Raw genomic sequence first — 22,495 nt, 5'->3', positions numbered from 1 at the left:
GTTAGGCACGGGACTGATTTAATCGCTTTGCCACGGACTCGGTGGCCTTTTAAGTGGTTTAGCAGTCCTTCCAATTAAATCCTACGCTAGTCCGGGATCTCATTCCAGCTTCACAGGGCAGGAAATTCAGCAAAGCCACAAGTTAAGATTCACCAGCCTGACTATCCCGGGTTTGGGAAAGATAATTTGTGGGTTTATGGGGAAAGAGTGAGTGAGCAAGGCTAGTAGGATAGCTCTTTCAAAGACTTGGCAATGGCTTGCTGGGTCAAATTGCTATGTACCATTCAGAGAAACATAGAACATAGGAGCAGCAGTAGGCCATTCAGCCCTTCAACCCTGCTCCACCATTCAACACAATCATGGCTGGTCCTCTATCTCAACATCTCCCACACTCTCCCCATGCCCCTTGACAGGTTTAGAGTCTAGAATTCTATCGATTCCCTTCTTAAACCCTTTATCAGACAAAACTCAGACTGCTCCTGCTTTATATGGACTGGAACTCATTAGATTCTAACAACCTTAGACAGCTGAAAACCAGGAATCCTGGCAATGTAGCGATTCAAGGCGGCAATGCACCAACATCTTCTCAAGGCAGCGAGGAATGGGCAATAAATCCTGGCCAGCCAATGACGCCCATGTCCCATGAATGAATTTTTTAAAAATCCGGTCTGGGTTTAGAAATCTAGCTTTTCCAACAGTTTGTTGTCTTGTGAAAAGAAGTCATTAATTGTTTTACTTTAGTGACTTTAGGAAGATCAGCTCAGGCCTGAGGGGGATCCCATCCAGACAGGGAAGCTTCAAGTGCTCTTTGTCATTTCACTGATCTTACTTTAACCCACCTGCATTCAGCGCCAGTGCTGGTGCGTAGAGCACCACTCCCATGTAAATCACCTGTAATCAGAAGAGGGAAAATGGTATTACCATTAAAAAAACTCCCCCTCGTAACAAGCAGATCTGGTCTGGCCTACATGTGACTCCAGACACACAACAATGTGGCAGACTCTTAACTGCCCTCTGAAATAGCCCGTGCAATCTACGCAGTTCAAGGGCTATTAATACTGGCCATTCCAGGGGCACCCATATCCCATAAAAGAAAATTTTAAAAATTACATTATTACCGCTGAGTCTGTACCATTGGACTACTGAAATGATGCAGCACAGAAGGGAGCCAGTCGGCCCATCTTATCCATGCTGATCCAAAGACATCCACGTGTCCTTTCTAATAGAAGGTTTACTCCTTATCCTCAAACTATGACCCCTAGTTCTGGGCTCCCCCACCATCGGGAACATTCTTTCTGAATCTATCCTGTCTAATTCCTGTTAGAATTTTATAAATTTCTATGTGATCACTTCTCACTCTTCTAAACTCCAGTGAATATAATCCTAACTGACTTAGTCTCTCCTCATATGACAGACCTGCCATTCCAGGAATCAGCCTGGTAAGCCTTTGCTGTACTCCCTCTATAGCAAGGACATCCTTCCTCAGATAAGGACACCAAAACTGCACACAATACTCCAGGTGTGGCCTCACCAATGCCCTAGACAATTGCAGCAAAACACCCCTATCCCTTTACTCAAATCCTCTCGCTATGAAGGACAACATTTGCCTTCTATGCTGCCTGCTATGCTGCCTGCTGTACCTGCGCGCTTACTTTCAACGCGATCTGAAGATGGAGGTGCAGATACGTTTTAAACACGTTTAGGGTCTCTGCCTCCAACTCGGGCAGCGAATTCCAGACACCCGCCACCCTCTGCTTAAAAAAGCTTTTCCTCATGCCCCCTTCTGCCACTTAAGTTCAAACCTCACTGGGCGTGAGTGCCGACAGCTCCACGCTGTACTGAAGAAGTGCTGCATTGGCCGATGTGTCGCAATTTTCACGACACTGTCAGCCAATATCAAGGCTGTTCCATAAATACTGTGATTACTGGTCAATGTGGAACACGATCAAACATCCTTCGGAAAGTGTTGGAGTTCCCACTGCCATCTTGGGACATCACCTCCTCAGAGAGAAGTTAGTCACGTTGGATCTTGCCCTTTCGAAAACCATCATGACTGGGTTACTTTCCCGAGCTTGTTCGCAGCAACCAATTCCATTATTTGTATTAGAATAATGAATCTGCGGGTAGTTCAGTCTGTTATGTTGCCTTATTCTAACACACAAAGCCTTGTGATGCAGCCCATTCAGAGAATTAAACATAAAGTCCAGACTGATCCTTCTGGTACAGTGCTGAGGGAAGGCTACACTGTCAGAGGTGCTGCTTTCAGAGGCTAAATTAAACAGACCTTGTCTGCTGGGAGGTGGGAGACGCCACGGTATGATTTGAAGAGCGGAGGATTTCACCCAATATCCTCATCAATATTTATTCCCCAGCCAACTAACAGACTGGATGGTCATTGTCATGTTACCATTTGTGGCACCTTGCTGTGTACAAACTGGTTACTTGTTAGAGCACTTTGAAACCACTTTATTGGCTGTTAAATGTTTGTGGATATCCCGAGGTATCATAGCCATTCGAAAGGTGCCGAATGAAGCAAGGTATTTGTGTCCCTGTACAGGTACCAGACCCCGCATCAAGCAAGCTCGGGACCGGCCATGTACCGATACAATGATTTTTTGGATTTTCGTTTCTGGAGTGGGGGAAACTGGTCATCCTTATTCCATTGAACTGTCTTTTATTGAGTAGCGTTTAAGTAACTTGCGTTTATTCCCTCTCTATGGTTAGTGCATCTGTTAGAATAGAATAGAATAAAATCCCTACAGTACAGAAGGAGGCCATTCGGCCCATCGAGTCTGGACTGACCACAATCCCACCCAGACCCTTTTCCTGTAACTCCACATATTTACCCTACTAATCCCTCTGACACTAGGGTCAGTTGAGCGTGGCCAATCAACCTAACGCTTTGGACTGTGGGAGGAAACTGGAGCACCCAGAGGAAACCCACGCAGACACAGGGAGAATGTGCAGACTCCACACAGACAGTGAATTGAACCCGGTCTCTGGCGCTGTGAGACAGCAGTTCCACTGTGCCACTGCGCATCCCTGTTTATTCTTTCCTCACAGTTCACCACCCTTTTCTCACATTCTCCAACTGTATAACAACACAAAGGCAGGATATTGTCCAGGACATCATAATCCTCAGTTCCCAGCACAGGACCTGGCTTTGACTCCGGACTTTGGGACACCGCATTAGGGGTCCGGTGCCTGTATCATGGAGACCTTTCCGATAAATGCCATCATTTCCTAGAGAACTGTTAAGTTTTGAGATTCAGTCGAGAACACGATGTTTACTTGTGGAAAATGAACTGGATAGAGGTTTCCACCAGGGGACACAGATTTAAGGCAACTGCCAAAAGGTCCAGAGGGGGAAGAGGAGGAACAATTTGACAATCCGGAACAGGCTGCCTGATAAGACAGTGGAAACAGGTCAAACAGTAACTTTCTGAAGGGAATTGGATATTCCTCGCAAAGGAAGCATTTGCAGGGCTGTAGAATCATAGAATCCCTACAGTGCAGGAAGAGGCCATTTGGCCCATCGAGTCTGCACTGACAACAATCCCACCCTAGGCCCTATCCCCATAACCCACATATTTACCCCACTAATCCCTCTAACCTACACATCCCGGGACCTAAGGGACAATTTACCATGGCCAATCAACCTAACCCGCACATCTTTGGACTGTGGAAGGAAATCAGAGCACTCGGAGGAAACTCACCCAGATACGGGTAGAACGTGCAAACTCCACACAGGCAGTGACCCAAAGACGGAATTGAACCCAGGTCCCTGCAGTTGTGAGGTAGCAGTGCTAACCACTGTGCCACCGCTGTGGGTTGGGGAAGAGTGCAGGGGAATGGGACGAGTTGGATCATTCATTCCAAGGGTTGGCATGGGTGCGATAAGCTGAATAGTCTCCTGTATTTTATGCCCAGCATTTAGATCTGTTTCGGTCACCTCCTCAGAATCCAGAGAACAATTTAATTTAACAATTAATTTCTGCAGAATGAAGATAAACTGAGCACTGATAGTTTATTTAATCTGATAGCGACCTTTAGAACCCAAGCAAGGAACCAACAGACAGGAGAATCTTTAGAAAAAGTGGGGCAGTTTCATGAGCTGACCATTAAATGTCTCATCACATTGTACCTTTTGTAGAACAGCAGGACCACTGCACAGAGTTTGCACTGTGTGCTGCACTGATAAGACTTTACATGGGAGATGGAACCTCGTTAGCTTTGCATTCAAGTGTGGCTAATCTTAATCTGCCGTGAATACACAGAGATTAAAAGATGCAGTCAGTTAGGACACCATTTCACATCCAGGACATCCGACAGTGCTCTGATTTGGACTGCAGCGGTTCATGAAGGCAGCTCACCTTCTCAAGAGCAACTGGGGATGGGCGATAAATGCTGGCCAGCCAGCGACACCCACAGCCCACAAATGAATTTTAAAAATAAGTTCTGTCACTGGACTAGAAGCCAAGTTCAAATCGAATTGGGTCAGTTTGAGAATCTGAATTCAGTTTGAATCAATCTGAAATACAAAAGCTGGCTATCAGTCTGTGATCACAAAGCTATCAGACGGCTGGGAAATCCTCCCAGTCTCTAATATCTCTTTAGGGAAGGAAACATGCCATCATTGCTCAGTTTGTTGTCAGTATGACGCCACTCCCATACCAGTGTGGTTCACTCTGACATTCACTAGTGACTCACTCAGTACCCTAGCCCTAACCCCAAGGTCTCATCCCACAGTCTGGGCACCCCAAATGGCTGCTCTGCACCTCAACATGCTCCACCCACCTTGCCTCCGAAACCCTTCTTATCCTCGCCTAATAAAAATCTATCCATCACTTCTTAAATATCCCAATGCCCCTCAGCACTAAGAGCCTGTGTGTGGGAGAGAGCTTCGGATTTCCACTACTGTCTGTATCAAGAAGTGATTCCTGACAATCTCAGAGATAGTGTCCCTGTGTTCAGGACTGCCCGCACCAGAGGAAAATGTTCCTCTCTATCCACCCGCCAACTCCTTTCATCATTGCCATTAGATCACCCCTTAATCTCCTGTACTCAAGGGATTACAAGTTTAGTCTTTGCAAACTGTGCTCTGAATTTAACCCTTTTAGCCCAGGGAACATTCTAGTAAATCTGTGCTGCACCCCCTCCATGGTCAATATGTCCTTGCTGAGATGCAGTGCCAGACTGAAAGCAGCTACTCCACATAGGGTATTTACACCACAGTCATCCTCTCCCATCCTTTGTATTCAGCTCCCCTCGCAGTGAAAGATATTACATTGTGTTTGTACCTGTCCATCCACTTTTACTGAGTCTGTGTGCAAACGAGACTCAAGGCAGATGAACCAAACTCACATTCTCATGTCAACATGTGTTAATTAGTAAGTGATCGAGTGGTATTATCGTTAGACTATTAATCCAGAAAGTCTGGGGACCGGGGTTCGAATACCACCACGGCAGATAGTGGAATTTGAATTCAATTAAAAAAAATCTGGAATTAAGAATCTACTGATGACCATGAAACCATTGTCGATTTTCGGAAAAACCCATCTGGTTCACTAATGTTCTTTAAGGAAGGAAATCTGCCGTCTTTACCTGGTCTGGCCTACATGTGACTCCAGATCCACAGCAGTGTGGTTGACTCTCAACTGCCCTCCAAGGGCAACTAGGGATGGGCAATAAATGCTGGCCAGCCAGCAATGCCCATTTCCCACGAATGAATAAAAGAAATGACTAGCTCCCCGCACCCAACTCCTTACTCATTCTCCTGCTCCTTTTGTCCAGATATTAACTTTCTGTAGGTGAACCTTCTCTGGACCCTTTCAGAAAAGTTCACGAGAATGATCCCTGAAGTGAAGAGCTTGTCGTATGAGGAACGGTTGAGGACTCTGGGTCTGTACTCGTTGGGAGCTTAGAAGGATGAGGGGGGGATCTTATTGAAACTTACAGGATACTGCGAGGCCTGGATAGAGTGGACATGGAGAGGATGTTTCCACTAGTAGGAAAAACTAGAACCAGAGGGCACAACCTCAGGCTAAAGGGACGATGCTTTAAAACAGAGAAGAGGAGGAATTTCTTCAGCCAGAGAATGGTGAATCTGTGGAACTCTTTGCCGCAGAAGGCTGTGGAGGCCGGGTCATTGAGTGTCTTTAAGACAGAGATAGATAGGTTCTTGATTAATAAGGGATCAGGGGTTATGGGGAAAAGGCAGGAGAATGGGGATGAGAAAAATATCAGCTACGATTGAATGGCGGAGCAGACTCGATGGGCCGAGTGGCCTAATTCCGCTCCTATGTCTTATGGTGTGTGGCTCCATGCTATCACCACCAATATCTTGGCCACCTGTTCATTGTTTATCGTTGATCATGTCCCAACATGCTTTGTGGTTCATTCAATTTGGCTAAGCATTACCGCCAAGGTTATGCTGCCTTGGTTCATACCCACACCTCTAGGAGAGGGGATTCATTAGGAGGGGATGGCACTATAGCACTCATGTTAGTGGGCTAGTTTTAGAGGTCCAGACTAATGCTCTGGAGAAATGGGTTCAAATCCCAAGCCAGCTGGTGAAATTTTTACACAATTAATTTTTAATAATCTGGAACAAAAACCTCCTCCCAGTAATGGCGATCATGAAACTACCGGATTGTCACAAAAAGTCCAGCTGATTCACTGATGTCCATCCTTATGAAGGAAGGAAATCTGCCATCCTTACCTGGTCTGGCCCACATGCCACTCCAGATCCACAGCAATGATTTTTTTAAACTTCTAGGGCAACATTTATTGCCCATCCCTAATTGCCCTTGAGAAGGCGATGATGAACTGCCTTCTTCAACCCGCTGCAGTCCATGTGGTGTAGGTACACCCACAGTGCTGTTATAGAGTGGGAGTTCCCGGATTTTGATCCAGCGACAGTGAAGGAACAGTGATACATTTCCAAGTCAGGACGGTGAGTGGTCTGGAGGGGAACTTGATGTTGTTGCTTCCCCCATATATCTGCTGCCCTTGTCTTTGTACGTTGCAGAGGCTGCAGGTTTGGGAGGTGCTGGTTGACTCTTAACTGCGCTCTGAAAGGGTCTAACAAGCGACTCAGCTGAAGGGTAATTAGGGATGGTCAAGAAATACTGGCACAGCCAGCAGAACTCACATCTCACGGAAGACTAAAGACAGTAGACAATGCACCGATGCATCTCTCCCTGACCCAGGCTCAATCATAGCCCCATTCAGCCCACATCATATAGTCAGTACAGGTCATGAAGGAATTTAGGAGTAGATGACTTAACAAGACGTGTTGTTCTTCAAATGCAAAATGCACTTATCTTCACGAATGGCAATGTGACATACTGAGAGTGGCAAGTTCTGATTGTTAAAGGGGCTGATTTATTATCCAGAACGGTAGAATCTCAACAGCAATAGAGGCTTTGTATTTTTGGTGCGAGTGGAGTTTATGTTTCGTCCCTCGCTGTTTAAAAGGAGGTTCCATCTGCAACCTTCCCTCTCAGCTGGGTGCTCGAGTGACAGCGCAGCTATTTTTAGTTATCGTGAAGGTCGCTTACAAGCCGTCCCCTTTAAGAGGCTGCGTATGCCATAAAATTTAAAAGGCACCATCGATAGAAATAAACAGAAACACACTGAAAGGGAGTAATTTCACTGCCAGAAACATTGGCCAGACACCACACTTACCATCTGGAAAATGAAGGTCAGTGTGCCACACAAGCGGGTCGCCTTGTTAAACCGCAACTCCAAGTACTGGAAAGACAAACACAAACTGCATGTTAGAATTCAAATTCAGGAGAAATCGTGTAAGGACTTGGACAGGTTAGGAGAGTGGGCAAAGAAGTGGCAGATGGAATACAATGTGGAAAAGTGTGAGGTTATACACTTTGGAAGGAGGAATGGAGACATAGACTATTTTCTAAATGGGAAAATGCTTAGAAAATCAGAAACACAAAGGGACTTGGGAGTCCTTGTTCAAGATTCTCTTAAGGTTAACGTGCAGGTTCAGTCAGCAGTTAGGAAGGCAAATGCAATATTAGCATTCACGTCAAGAGGGCTAGAATACAAGTGCAGGGATGTACTTCTGAGGCTGCATAAGGCTCTGGTCAGACCCCATTTGGAGGATTGAGAGCAGTTTTGGGCCCCATATCTAAGGAAGGATGTGCTAGCTTTGGAAAGGGTCCAGAGGAGGTTCACGAGAATGATCCCAGGAATGAAGAGCTTGTCGTATGAGGAACGGTTGCGAACTCTGGGTCTGTACTTGTTGGGAGTTTAGAAGGATATGGGGGGATCTTATTGAAACTTGCAGGATACTGCGAGACCTGGATAGAGTGGACGTGGAGAAGATGTTTCCACTAGTAGGAAAAACTAGAACCAGAGGGCACAACCTCAGGCTAAAGGGACGATCCTTTAAAACAGAGATGAGGAGGAATTTCTTCAGCCAGAGAGTGGTAAATCTGTGGAACTCTTTGCCGCAGAAGGCTGTGGAGGCCAGGTCATTGAGTGTCTTTAAGACAGAGATAGATAGGTTCTTGATTAATAAGGGGTTATGGGGAAAAGGCAGGAGAATGGGGATGAGAAAAATATCAGCCATGATTGAATGGCGGAGCAGACTCGATGGACTGAGTGGGCTAATTCTGCTCCTATGTCTTATGGTCTTATGGTAAGCGGGTGTGTGAGCCAGAGTGAGGGTAAAAGTACTGCTCCTAGCCGTAATGACTAACTCTATGAACTTCCTGCCTATAATTACACAACATTACGGATCTGAATCTGCAATAAAAACAGAAAATGCAGGTCTCCCAGCATCCAGACTGTTGGAAGAGTTGGAAGAGATTACTATAGAAATAGTGAATGCATTGGTAATCATCTTCCAAAATTCTACAGATCCTGGAATGGTTCCTGAAGATTGGAAGGCAGCAAACGTTGCACCGCTATTTAAGACGGGAAGGAGAAAGAAAACAGGGAACTACGGACCTGTTAGCCTGGTATCAGTAAGGAAAATGCCAGAATCTATTATTAAGGATCTGATAAATAGAGTGGAGATGCCGGCGTTGAACTGGGGTAGGCACAGTAAGAAGTCTCACAACACCAGGTTAAAGCCCAACAGGTTTATTTGGTAGCACGAGCTTTCGGAGCGCTGCCCCTTCATCAGGTGAGTGGAGTGATAAATGGGACACTTGGATTATAGTGATCTGATTGCACATAGTCAGTGTGGATTTATGAATGGTAAATAATGTTTGACCAGCCTGTTGGGAGTTTTTGAGGATGTTACTCACAGAATTTATTTTTTATTTATTTATTAGTCACAAGTAAGACTTACATTAACACTGCAATGAAGTTACAGTGAAAATCCCCGAGTCGCCACACTCCGGCCCTGTTCGGGTACACTGAGGGAGAATTTAGCACGGCCAATGCACCCAACCAGCAGGTCTTTCAGACTGTGGGAGGAAACCGGAGCACCCGGAGGAAACCCACACAGACACGGGGAGAACGTGCAAACTCCATACAGACAGTGACCCAAGTCAGGAATTGAACCTGGGTCCCTGGCGCTGTGAGGCAGCAGTGCTAACCACTGTGCCACCCAATAAAGGGGAGTCAGTGGACAGTGTGTTCTTGGATTTTAAGTCCCCATAGGAGGTTATTTAGCAAAATAAAAGCACAAATATACTGGTATGGATTAGGGATTGGCTAACAGGCAGAAAGCAGAGAGTAGGAATAAATGGGTCATTCTTGCGCTGGCAGGCTGTGGCTAGTGGGGTACCGCAAGGGTCAGTACTTGGTCCTCAGCTGTTCACAATACATATCAATGATTTAAATGTTGGGTCCAAGTGTAATACTTCCAAGTTTGCGGATGATACAAAGCTGGGGGGGGGGGGGGAGAATGTGTGTTGTGAGGAAAATGTAAAGTGGCTACAGGAGGATTTGGACAGACTTAGTGAGTGGGCAAGAATGTGGCAGATGGACTATAATGTGGATAAATGTGAGGTAATCCACTTTGGTAGAAGGAACAGATGTACAGAATATCTTTTAAATGGTGAGAGATTAGGAAGTGTGGATGAACAAAGAGACCCGGGTGTCCTTGTCCACAAGTCACTGAAGGCATTTAGGAAGGTTAATGATATGTTACTAATAGTGAGGACGGCGGATTTCCTTCCTTAAAGTACATTAGTGAACCAGATGAGTTTTTATGACAATCAACAATGGTTTTATGGTTATCATTAGACTTTTAATTCCAGATTTTTATTGAATTCAAATTTCATCATCTGCATTGGTCCCCAGAGCATTGGCCTGGATCTCTGGATTACTAATCCAGTGACAATACCACTACACCACCGTCTCCCCATACACACCGACATACGACTTAGGAGCAGGAGTCGCTCACTCGGCCCCTTGAGCCTGTCCCGCCATTCAATGAGATCATGGCTGATCTGATTGTAACCTCAACCCCACATTCCTGCCTAACTCTCGATAACCTATCACCCCACCCCCCGCCCCCCCTATGAATCAAAATCTATCTCGCCTTAAAAATATTCAAAGACTGATTCCACTGTCTTTTGAGGACGAGAGTTCCAGAGACTCACCAACCTCAGAGAAACAATTTCTTATCCTTGTCGTAAATGGGTGACCCTTTATTTTTAAACAGTGACCCTTGGTTCTAGGTTCTCCACAAGAGGAAATATCTTCTCCACATCCACCCTGTCCAATACTCTTCAGGGTCTTATATATTTCAATCAAGTTGCCTCTTACTCTTCTAAACTCCAGTGGGTACAGCCTAATCTGTCCAACATTTCCTCCTAGGACAACCCCCTCATTCCAGGTATTAGTCTGGTAAACCTTCTCTGAACTGCTTCTAATGCATTTATATCTTTCCTTATGTAAAGAGATCGGTACTTTACACAGTACTCCAGGTATGGTCTCACCAGCGCCCTGTACAACTAAAGCGAGGGAAGTCTTGCTTGAATAGTCAGAAGCTTTTTCCCAGGGTGGAAGAGTCAATTACTAGGGGGCAGAGGTTTAAGGTGCGAGGGGCAAGGTTTAAAGGAGATGTATAAAGCAAGTTTTTTTTACACAGAGGGTGGTGGGTGCCTGGAACTCGCTGCCGGGGGAGGTGGTGGAAGCAGATACGATAGTGACTTTGTCTTGACAAATACATGAATAGGATGGGAATAGAGGGATATGCTCCCAGGAAGGATAGGGGGTTTTAGTTCAGACGGGCAGCCCGGTCGGTGCAGGCTTGGAGGGCCGAAGGGCCTGTTCCTGTGCTGTAATTTTCTTTGTTCTTTGTAATTGTACAGAATCTTGGTTAGACCGCACCTGGAGTTCTGCATGCAGTTTTGGTCCCCTTACGTTTGGAAGAATATTATTGCCACTGAGGGAGTGCAACAAAAGTTCTCCAGGCTTGTTCCGGGGATGGTGGGACTGTCTTATGGAGAGAGATTGGGTAAACTGGGTCTGTAATCGCTAGACTTTCAAAGAATGGGGGGTGATCTCACTGAAGGCTACAAAATACTTAAAGAGGGTAGATGTAGATAAGATTTTTCCCCTGGTTGGAACGTCTAGAATCAGGGGGCACAATTTCAAAATAAGGAAGAAGCCACTTAGGACTGAGATGAGGAGAAATTTCTTTACTCAGAGGGTTGTGAATCTTTGCAGTTTAGAATTCTCTCCCCGGAGGGCTGTGGAAGCTCAGTCATTGAGTATATAGAGATTGACAAATTTCTAAATGCCAATGAAATAAAGGGCTATGCGAATACTGGGAGAAAAAAAGATATTGAAATGGATGATTAACTATGATAGTATTGAACAGCAGAGCAGGTTTGATGGGCTGAATGGCCTACTCCTGTTCCTTTGTTCCTACCTGTGGAGAGAGAAACAGAGGTAACACCTGAGCTCACCAATCCTACATCAGGAATTCCAAATAAAGGCAAAATACAGCAGATGCTGGAATCTGAAACAAGAACAGAAAATGCTGGAAAATCTCAGCAGGTCTGACAGCATCTGTGGAGGGAGAAAAGAGCCAAAGGGTCATCCACGCTCGAAACGTTGGCTCTATTCTCTCTCCACAGATGCTGTCAGACCTGCTGAGATTTTCCAGCATTTTCTAGTTTTTGCTTCAGGAACTCAAAACGCTTTTAGTTTTCACATTTGAATTTCTCCCTGTCTGTGTGTTTGTTGTTAATGTCGATCAGACAGAAACAGTGAGTATTTATTTATTTGGGAATGTATTACTTCCTTCTTTTACTGACTGGAGCTGCGTGCTTGTTTGGCCACACACTCACACGAGGAGCTGGTTTGCCAGTCGTGTGTATAAGCTAATTTCCACAGAGGTCAGTGCGCGGGGGGCACCTTCCTAACCATTCCTGCGTTGTGGTCAGTAATTTCTCTCGGAACTCGCTGTGTTTAAGACAAAGAGACTGCAGCCTTTTACCAATAAGAGACTGGTGAGGAAAAGTGTCCACGCAAAGAGAATTTACAGTACAGAAACAGACCGTGGCACCAACTAATCAACGCTCCACATAAACCTCAAGCTGCTGCGCTTACTTTCACCCTTTCTGCCTCATACCACAGCTAATTTCCCTTTCAATAAATCTCTGCCTCCAACTGCAGTCACTCCCTGTGGCAGCGAGTTTCACATTCTAACCATTTTCTGGGTCGCGTTTCTCCAAAGTTCCTCATTTGTGGCTGCATTATAATCTCGGCTCTAGTTTTAGAGTTCCCCCAGCAGTGGCAATATCTTTTCTGTGAACACACTTTCATATCAGTCGCCTCTCAACCGGTGGCACAGTGGTTAGCACTGCTGCCTCACAGCGCCAGGGAGCCGGGTTCGATTCCCGGCTTGGGTCACTGCCTGTGTGGAGTCTGAATGTTCTCCCCCTGTCTGCGTGGGTTTCCTCCGGGTTCCTCCCACATTCTGGTGCTGGTTAGGTGGATTGACCCGAACAGGTGCTGGAGTGTGGCCACGAGGGGAATTTCACAGTAACTTCATTGCAGTGTTAATGTAAGCCTTACTTGTGACTAATAAACAAACTTTAGCTTTAACCTTGTCTATAAACAATCCCAGCTTCTCTCCCCTAGACAGGTGGAAGAGCCCTAGATGCGTTTTTGTGAACCCTTGCTCCGATCGCTTCCTCTCGAGTTCTTCACTTACCTCGTACGTACTTGTGAGTCCCAGCCGGTAAAACATGGGGACGAAGATGTGAGCGGGAATGAGAAGCCCCAGGAAGTAGGAGCAGCCCAGGAACCAGTACTCAGTGCCGAAGGTGTAGATCTCTGCCGGCACGCCCAGGATAGCCACGGCGGACTGGAAGGTGGCGAGGAGGGAGAGCGCCACTGGCATGAAGGTCATGCTGCGTCCTGCCAACAGGAACTCCTGGGTGGTGCGCTGCTGCCCACCGCTCAGTGCGTAGAAGAGGCCGATAACCGAGGAGAGGACCAGCAGCAGGGCGAAGATCACATAGTCAACCACCGAAAAGCGCATCAGCGCTGACGAGGCCATTCTGACCGGGTGGCTCGACCCCCCGTCCCAGTCTCCGTGGGGGGGGCGGGGGGAGGTGGAGAGAGTTCCGTTCAGTTCAGAGAGACGGGGGAGTGAAAGGAGCTTAGAACGTCACTGCGCAGTGTGTCATTCTCACTGAGACAGCAAGAAGTCATTGGCACACAGACACACCACACTGTCTAAAACAGAGCAGGGAGAAGGTGGCACAACCACAATCCGTCTCCCCACCCCCAGGTGTCTGCGTGGCTGACAGTTAATCTGATTGCCGTCTCTCTCTGGAGGCTCCTTCATTAAAACAGCCCATCAAAGTATCTGTGCACACGCCGACTGACGGAGCAGAGACCATCGGAACTTCACCAGGTGCAACGGCCAGTAGTCAAAAAGCTGTTTAGATAAGCCAGGAGGGGAGGAGACTTTCCATCCAGCCTATTGGAGAGAAGAGAAAGACAGAGAAGGGATCATTTAATCTCTCACTGACAAAAGGTCGCCCCTGTCTGCAATCTTGGCCACCACCACAGCGTTTCACAACAGCTTGGCGACTGATTGAAATTCTGTGTAAATAAGTCAGCGGGATAGGACAAAGCTTCAATCAGTTTCAGCAGAAATAAAGCAGTTTGTAATCCTGACAAGAATGTGACCTTCATGGAGTCAAAGCCAATTCGAGCATATTTCTGTTGATGTTGCTGTTCTTTAGCTTCTGATTACCCCCACCTGAAGGGAGGGTGTGTGAGAGAGAGAGAGACAGGGCAGCATCACTCCCAACTTTCTGAATGTCAGCTGCAGGGAGAAGACTGACTTTAAACGGCGTCAGTGCAGCACTCTCACCTCAGTCAGAAGGCTGAGGGTTCAAGGACCACCTTCGGAACTCGATCCACATAACCCAGGCTCAAATGCTGGTGCGGTACAGAGAGAGTGCTGCACTGTCGGAGGTGCTGTCTGTTGGATGAGACATTAAAGATCCCCTGGCATCATTCTGAAGAGGGGAGCAGGGAGCGCTTGCCAATGTTTACCCTTCAGCCAACGTCTCTGAAATAGACCGACAACCATTTTGTCAATTGTCTCATTGCTGTTTGTGGGAGCTTGCTGTGCACAAGTTGGTTGCCAGCGACAGCTATATCCTTCCTGATCCTGGTCAGGCTGCGTGCCCACCCGGTGGCTATCAAACCCGACACAGAGGAACAGAATCAACCCTGTCCCCACACAAACAGATCACAGAAACATTCAGACACACCATGTATTGTAAAACCCCACACTGACAACAAGTTATAAACTCTCTCCTTCCAGACAGGGAGGTACTAGCTTGGGAGGAACAAGTTTGTTTTCTTTCTTCCACGGGATGTGGGTGTCGCTGGCTAGACCAGCATTTAATGCCCAACCCTAACTACCCCTTCAAAAGGTGGTGGTGAGCTGCCATAGAGGTTTACAGCATGGAAACAGGCCCTTCGGCCTAACTTGTCCATGCCACCCTTATTTTTACCATTCAGCTAGTCCCAATTGCCCGCATTTGGCCCATATCCCTCTATACCCATCTTACTCATGTAACTGTCTAAATGCTTTTCAAAAGACAAAATTGTACCCGCCTCTACTACTACCTCTGGCAGCTTGTTCCAGATACTCACCACCCTCTGAGTGAAAAAATTGCCCCTCTGGATCCTTTTGTATCTCTCCCCTTAAATATATGCCCTCTAGTTTTAGACTCCCTACCTTTGGGAAGAGATATTGACTATCTAACTGATCCACGCTCATTATTTTATAGACCTCTAAGATCACCCCTAAGCCTCTTGCGCTCCAGGGAAAAATGTCCCAGTCTATCCAGCCTCTCCTTATAATTCAAACCATCAAGTCCCAGTAGCATCCTAGTAAATCTTTTCTGCACTCTTTCTATTTTAATAATATCCTTTCTATAATAGGATGACCAGAACTGTACACAGTATTCCAAGTGTGGCCTTGCCAATGTCTTGTACAACTTCAACAAGACGTCCCAACTCCTATATTCAATGTTCTGACCAATGAAACCAAGCATGCCAAATGCCTTCTTCACCACTCTGTCCACCTGTGACTCCACTTTCAAGGAGCTATGAACATGTACCCCGAGATCTCTTTGTTCTATAACTCTCCCCAACACCCTACCATTAACTGAGTAAATTCTGCCCTGGTTCAATCTACCAAAATGCATCACCTCGCATTTACCTAAATTAAACTCCATCTGCAGACATGGGGAGAATGTGCAAACTCCACACAGACAGTGACCCAAGCCGGGAATTGAACCCGGTGCCTGGAGCTGTGAGGCAGCAGTGCTAACCACTGTGCCACCGTGCCACCCTAATGCTATGGCTGTCCCAGTCAATGCTGGGAAAGTTAAATTCTCCGACTATTACCACCCTATTTTTCTCGGAGCTATCTGTAATCTCCTTGCATATTAGCTCCTCAATTTCCTGCTGACTATTTGGGAACCTATAGTACAACCCAATCAAAGTGATTTCTTATTTCTCAGTTCTACCCATATGGACTCAGTGGGCGAACCCTCGGATATATCCCCTCTCAGTACGGCCGTGATGTTTTCCTTAATCAAAAAACTCCCCCTCCTCTCTTACCCCGTTCTATCTTTATAGCATCTGTACCCTGGAACATTGAGCTGCCAGTCCTGTCCCTCCCTTAGCCATGTTTCAGTAATTGCTATAATATCCCAGTCCCACGTACCCATCCATGCCCTCAGTTCATCTGCCTTGCCCGTCAGACCTCTTGCATTGAAATAAATGCAGTTTAACCTGGACTTCCCTTGCTCCCTGTCTTGCTTTTGCCTGATCTGTCTGGTACTTGGATTACTGATGCTGCCTTTACTACTTAATGGGCTCTCTTTAACTTCTGTGCTATCCTCAAACTTCTCTTCTGTCTCCCTAGTGCTTTGAATCCCAACCCCCCTGCCAAATAGTTTATCCCCCACCCCCACCCCCAAATGGCTCTGGCAAATCTCCCCGCTAGGATGTTAGTCTCCTTCCAGTTCGGGTGTGACCCGTCCCTCTTGAACAGGTCACCCCTTCCCCAGAAGAGATCCCAATGATCCAAAAATCTAAATCCCTGCCCCCTGGACCAGCTCTCAAGGCATGCATTCATCTGCCTAATCCTCCTGTTCATACTCTTTCTAGCACGTAAGTGGCAGTAATCCAGAAATTACTACCTTCGAGGTCCTGCACTTAAGCCTTCTGCCTAACTCTCTATATTCACACTTCAGGACCTCATCCCTTTTCCTACCTATGTCGTTGGTACCAATATGTACAACGACCTCTGGTTGCTCACCCCCCCCTTAAGAATGTCCTGCAACCGCTCAGAGACGTCCTTGACCCTGGCACCAGGGAGGCAACACACCATCCTGGATCTCGATTGCGGCGACAGAAATGCCTGTCTGTGCCTCTAACTAGCGAGTCTCCTATTACTACTGCTCGCTTGCTCTTTGCCCGACCCTGTCCCACAGCAGAACCAGCTGTGGTGTCACAGGCCTGGCTGCTGCTGCCCTAATACAGTTAAAAGAATCTCAACTCCCCTGCTTGTGGTCCCCCACAGTGACTTTTTTGGGGTTAGAGGAGGAGGTAGGGAAGGAAGCACTGAAGTAGTGTTTGGGGTTTAAGTGTCCCTTTACAACAGCTCCTCCACAGAACACAGTCTGGAAGCAGTGACTGCGCCGATGCAAATCTTCCCCGCGACAGCCAATCAGCGTCGCCTCCCTGCTGGGCCCTCTTGAACCGCTGCAGTCCCGGAGGTGTGATTTTGAGCACAGGTTTCTAAACACTCCACACTGGGCGTTTTTCTCATCTCGAGGTCCATAGGAGATTGATAACTCACCAAACAACAACTCCATCACTGCTGTCTGACACGACAGCAGGACAGTGAACTCAATGAACCTTGGATAATTCCCAAGACTCTGTCATGTGCCTCTGTCACAATGACTCATTTTGCATTGCAATGTGTGGGACAGCACAGAAACAGGCCATTCAGCCCAACTGGTCTGTGCTAGTGTTTATGTTCCATACAAACCTCCTCTAACCTCTCACCTTGTCAACATATCCTTCTACTCCTTCCTCCATTTAATTATCCAACTTCCCCTAAATCCAGCTAATCTATTAATCTTTAACCACTCCCTGTGGTATCGAGTTCCACATTCCCATCACTTCCTGGAGAAAGGAGCTCCTCTCTATTTGATTTATTGTCTTGGGTTCATGTCACGCTATCTGTAACCCCCACGACTTGTCTGGGCTTGCAAAATCTCACTAACTGTCCTGGCTGGAGACAATACATATCTCTTTAACCTGCGCTTAACCCTCTCTCTCTCCACTCACATTGTCTGTACCTTTAAGACTTGATTACCTGTAAAGACTCGCATTCCAACCATTATTTTGTAAATTGAGTTTGTGTCTTTATATGCCCTGTTTGTGAACAGAACTCCCACTCACCCGATGAAGGGGCAGCGCTCCGAAAGCTAATGGCGTTTGCTACCAAATAAACCTGTTGGACTTTAACCTGGTGCTGTGAGACTTCTTACTTTGATTTATTGGTCAGTCTCTGTGCTTATTTCTGGCTGTTACAGTGGAGCTGTGGAGGATTGCCCAGAGAGTAGGAGCATTATGGAATCTGTGGGAGTGAGTCAGTGACCACAGGGTGAGGCGTACTCCTGCTCAGACTGTCGTTTCCAGAATCCTCCTCAATCTGTTCATCTGCCTCCAGTTGTGTTGTTGTTAGCTGCTGTGAGACAGAGCTCTACCCCAGCCTCCAGGCTCTGTCTGCCTGGCTGCAATGTTCAACTCCATGCTCCTTGTTAGTGACTGACAGCGAGACAGGACACATCTCCATTTGTCCCTCTCCATCTCGCACAGTATTAACTTCTCCCTCTGTCTCTCTAACGCACTCCCTATCCTGCTCCACCTCCACTCTGTCCCTCCCTCACTTACCCTCTGTCTCTTTCACTCTGGCCTCTCCTCCTCAGTCGATCAGGCTCTCGCTCTCATTCTGCCTCTCCACCTGCCCCTCCTCACCCATCTCCCTCATCCTCCAGTCCCATCTCCCTCATCCTCCAGTCCCAACTCCCTCATCCTCCAGTCCCTCCCTCCCTGCCCATTCCTTTCCCTCCCCCACCCTCCCTCCCTGTCCTACTCAGCCATTTTACACATGTCACCATCCCTCCATTTCTCTCCCTCTCTATCTTCCCATCCTGTGCTCTCTCTCTCCCTCTCATGGCCTCCCACTCTCTTGCGAGTTATCCCCGATACACACGCACTCTCTGGGACACAGACCGCTCTCTGCTTCCCACTACTTTCTTTCTATCCCCATACCCTTTTCCTATCTCCCTCCCATTTCCCTCTCTCCAAACCCCACCTTCCTTACCCCACTCTCCCTCTCCCCCATCCCACTCCCTCTCTTCCTCCATCTCTGCTTCCCGTCTCTTTCTCTATCCAACCTTCCTCCCTCACTCCACCCCCCCAAACTCTTCCTCTCCCTCCCCCACCCCCTCTTTCCTTCCCCCTAAGGATCTAAAGATCCTTAGACAGCACCTTCCAAACCCACGACCACTTCCATCTAGAAGGACAAGGGCAGCAGATACAGGGGAACACCACCACCTGCAAGTTCCCCTCCAAGCCACTCACCGTCCTGACTTGGAAATATATCACCGTTCCTTCGCAGTCACTGGGTCAAAATCCTGGAATTCCCTCCCTAACAGCATTGTGGGTCAACCCACAGAACATGGACTGTAGCGATTCAAGGCGGCAGCTCACCACCACCTTCTCAAGGGGCAACTGGGAATGGGCAATGGACACTGGCCAGCCAGCGACGCCCAAGTCCCATGAATGATTATAAGAAAAAAACCCCAGGAAGGTGTGGAGTCCGAGTCCTTAAACATTTTCAACACAGATCGATATTTTTTAATCAGTAGGGTTACGAAGAGAAGACAGGAAAGTGGACTTATTGAGTGTGAGATCAGTCATGATCTTATTGAATGGTGGAGTAGGCTTGAAGGCAGAATGGCCTACTCTTGATCCTATTTCTTATCAAGTGTTGAGTATCAACCTTCAAATCCATGTAACACGCCGTCCGCAGTATTTTGCTGTGGGATGAGGGAGAGCGGGAGCGTGTTTGTGGTCAGACTGATGCTCCCGTGTCTAGGGACCTGCTGCCGAGAGAAATGCAGTAAACATGCGCTCGGTCTGCCTCGTGCCCATTAGGACTGGGGAAGCTTTAGCTGGGGATGGACCACTCTGCAATTCCACAGGAGCTTTCATTAAGTAAGGACCCCAACTGCTCACATTATATATTAATGGTTTGGAAGAGGGAACTAAATGTATTATCTCCAAATTTGCAGATGATATAAAGTTGGGTCGGAGGGTGAGCTGTGAGGAGGATGCAGAAATTCTGATTCGGACAGGCTGAGTGTGTGGGCATCTGCATGGCAAATGCAGTATAATGTGGATAAATGTGAGGTTATCCACTTTGGTAGCAATAATAGGAAGGCAGATTATTACTTGAATGGGTGTAAATTGAGAGAGGTGGATACTCAACGAGACCTTGGAGTCCTCGTGCATCAGCTGCTAAAAGTAAGCGTGCAGGTACAGCAGGCAGTAAAGAAGGCAAATGGCATGTTGGCCTTCACAGCGAGAGGATTTAAGTATAGGGATAGGGATGTTTTGCTGCAATTGTATAGGGCATTGGTGAGGTCACACCTGGAGTATTGTGTGCAGTTTTGGTGTCCTTATCTGAGGAAGGATGTCCTTGCTATAGAGGGAGTACAGCAAAGGTTTACCAGGCTGATTCCTGGGATGGCAGGTCTGTCATATGAGGAGAGACTAAGTCAGTTAGGTTATATTCACTGGAGTTTAGAAGAGTGAGAGGGCATCTCATAGAAACTTATAAAATTCTAACAGGGTTAGACAGGGCAGATTCAGAAAGAATGTTCCCAATGGTGGGGGAGTCCAGAACTAGGGGTCATAGTTTGAGGATAAGGGGTAAACCTTTTAGGACTGAGCTGAGGAGATATTTCTTCACCCAGAGAGTGGTGAATGTGTGGAATTCACTCCCACAGAATGTAGTTGAGGTCAAAATGCTGTCTGATTTCAAGAAGAAATTAGTTATAGCTCTTGGGGCTAAAGGGATCAAGGGATATGGGGGGAAGGGGGAATCAGGATGTTGAATTCAATGATCAGCCTTGATCAAGATGAATGGTGGAGCAGGCTCGAAGGGCCGAATGGCCTACTCCTGCTTCTAGTTTCTATGTTTAAAGTCCACCAATGTCTCTACTTTCTCAGAAGATTGGATAGGTAACTGGCTGTCTGATCGAAGACAGAGGGTGGTGGTGGATGGAAAATTTTCGGATTGGAGGCAGGTTGCTAGCGGAGTGCCACAGGGATCAGTGCTTGGTCCTCTGCTCTTTGTGATTTTTATTAATGACTTAGAGGAGGGGGCTGAAGGGTGGATCAGTAAATTTGCTGATGACACCAAGGTTGGTGGAGTAGTGGATGAGGTGGAGGGCTGTTGTAGGCTGCAAAGAGACATAGATAGGATGCAAAGCTGGGCTGAAAAATGGCAAATGGAGTTTAACCCTGATAAATGTGAGGTGATTCATTTTGGTAGGACAAATTTAAATGTGGATTACAGGGTCAAAGGTAGGGTTCTGAAGACTGTGGAGGAACAGAGAGATCTTGGGGTCCATATCCACAGATCTCTAAAGGTTGCCACTCAAGTGGATAGAGCTGTGAAGAAGGCCTATAGTGTGTTAGCTTTTATTAACAGGGGGTTGGAGTTTAAGAGCCGTGGGGTTATGCTGCAACTGTACAGGACCTTGGTGAGACCACATTTGGAATATTGTGTGCAGTTCTGGTCACCTCACTATAAGAAGGATGTGGAAGCGCTGGAAAGAGTGCAGAGGAGATTTACCAGGATGCTGCCTGGTTTGGAGGGTAGGTCTTATGAGGAAAGGTTGAGGGAGCTAGGGCTGTTCTCTCTGGAGCGGAGGAGGCTGAGGGGAGACTTAATATAGGTTTATAAAATGATGAAGGGGATAGATAGAGTGAACGTTCAAAGACTATTTCCTCGGGTGGATGGAGCTATTACAAGGGGGCATAACTATAGGGTTCGTGGTGGGAGATATAGGAAGGATATCAGAGGTAGGTTTTTACGCAGAGAGTGGTCGGGGTGTGGAATGGACTGCCTGCAGTGATAGTGGAGTCAGACACTTTAGGAACATTTAAGCGGTTATTGGATAGGCACATGGAGCACACCAGGATGATGGGGAGTGGGATAGCTTGATCTTGGTTTCAGATAAAGTTCGACACAACATCGTGGGCCGAAGGGCCTGTTCTGTGCTGTACTGTTCTATGTTCTAAGACTAAGGAAATTCAGCATGTTCACCACAACTCTCACCAACCTTTACAGATGCATCATAGAAAACATTCTTTCTGTCTGTATCACAGCTTGGTATGGCTCCTGCTCTGCCCAAGACCGCAAGAAACGACAAAAGGTCGTGAACGAAACCCAGTCCATCACAAAAACAAGCCTCCCATCTATTAACTCTGTCTACACTTCCCGCTGCCTCGGAAAAGCAGCCAGCATAATCAAGGAACCCACGCACCCCGGACATTCTCTCTTCCACCTTCTTCTGTTGGGAAAAAGATACAAAAGTCTGAGGTTACGTACCAACCGACTCAAGAACAGCTTCTGCCATCAGAGTTTTGAATGGACCTACCTTATATTAAGTTGATCTTTCTCCACACCCTAGTTCTGATTATTCTGCACTCTCTCCTTTCCTTCTCTATGAACAGTATGCTTTCATAGAAATCATAGAAACCCTACAGTGCAGAAGGAGGCCATTCGGCCCATCGAGTCTGCACCGACCACAATCCCACCCAGGCCCGACTCCCACATATTTTACCCACTAATCCCTCTAACCTATGCATCTTAGGATTCTAAGGGGCAATTTTTAACCTGGCCAATCAACCTAACCCGCACATCTTTGGA

The 22,495-nt window shown here is 47.0% G+C and overlaps 1 protein-coding gene across 2 annotated transcripts in view; it reads right to left on the bottom strand.

Annotated features, from left to right (window-relative positions):
• slc5a6a (solute carrier family 5 member 6a) overlaps nt 1–22,495 on the bottom strand; it is an 80,923-nt gene that overhangs the window by 25,277 nt on the left and 33,151 nt on the right. The window contains exons 1-4 of one of the 2 annotated variants that reach the window (XM_078215203.1): nt 21,906–21,989; nt 13,151–13,924; nt 7,690–7,755; nt 840–891 (exon numbers count right to left, since the gene is read on the bottom strand). In XM_078215203.1, the coding sequence (XP_078071329.1) occupies nt 840–891; nt 7,690–7,755; nt 13,151–13,498 (466 nt within the window). In that variant the 5' untranslated portion in view covers nt 13,499–13,924; nt 21,906–21,989. Of the gene's footprint in view, nt 1–839; nt 892–7,689; nt 7,756–13,150; nt 13,925–21,905; nt 21,990–22,495 lie in introns of those variants that run through there. The other variant, XM_078215202.1, reaches the window with a different exon arrangement.

Source organism: Mustelus asterias, chromosome 6 (genome assembly GCF_964213995.1).
Source record: "Mustelus asterias chromosome 6, sMusAst1.hap1.1, whole genome shotgun sequence".
NCBI classification, from domain to species: Eukaryota; Metazoa; Chordata; class Chondrichthyes; order Carcharhiniformes; family Triakidae; genus Mustelus; species Mustelus asterias.
Note: the sequence above shows the minus strand (reverse complement) of the source record. Positions and strands in the feature narration are given on the sequence as shown.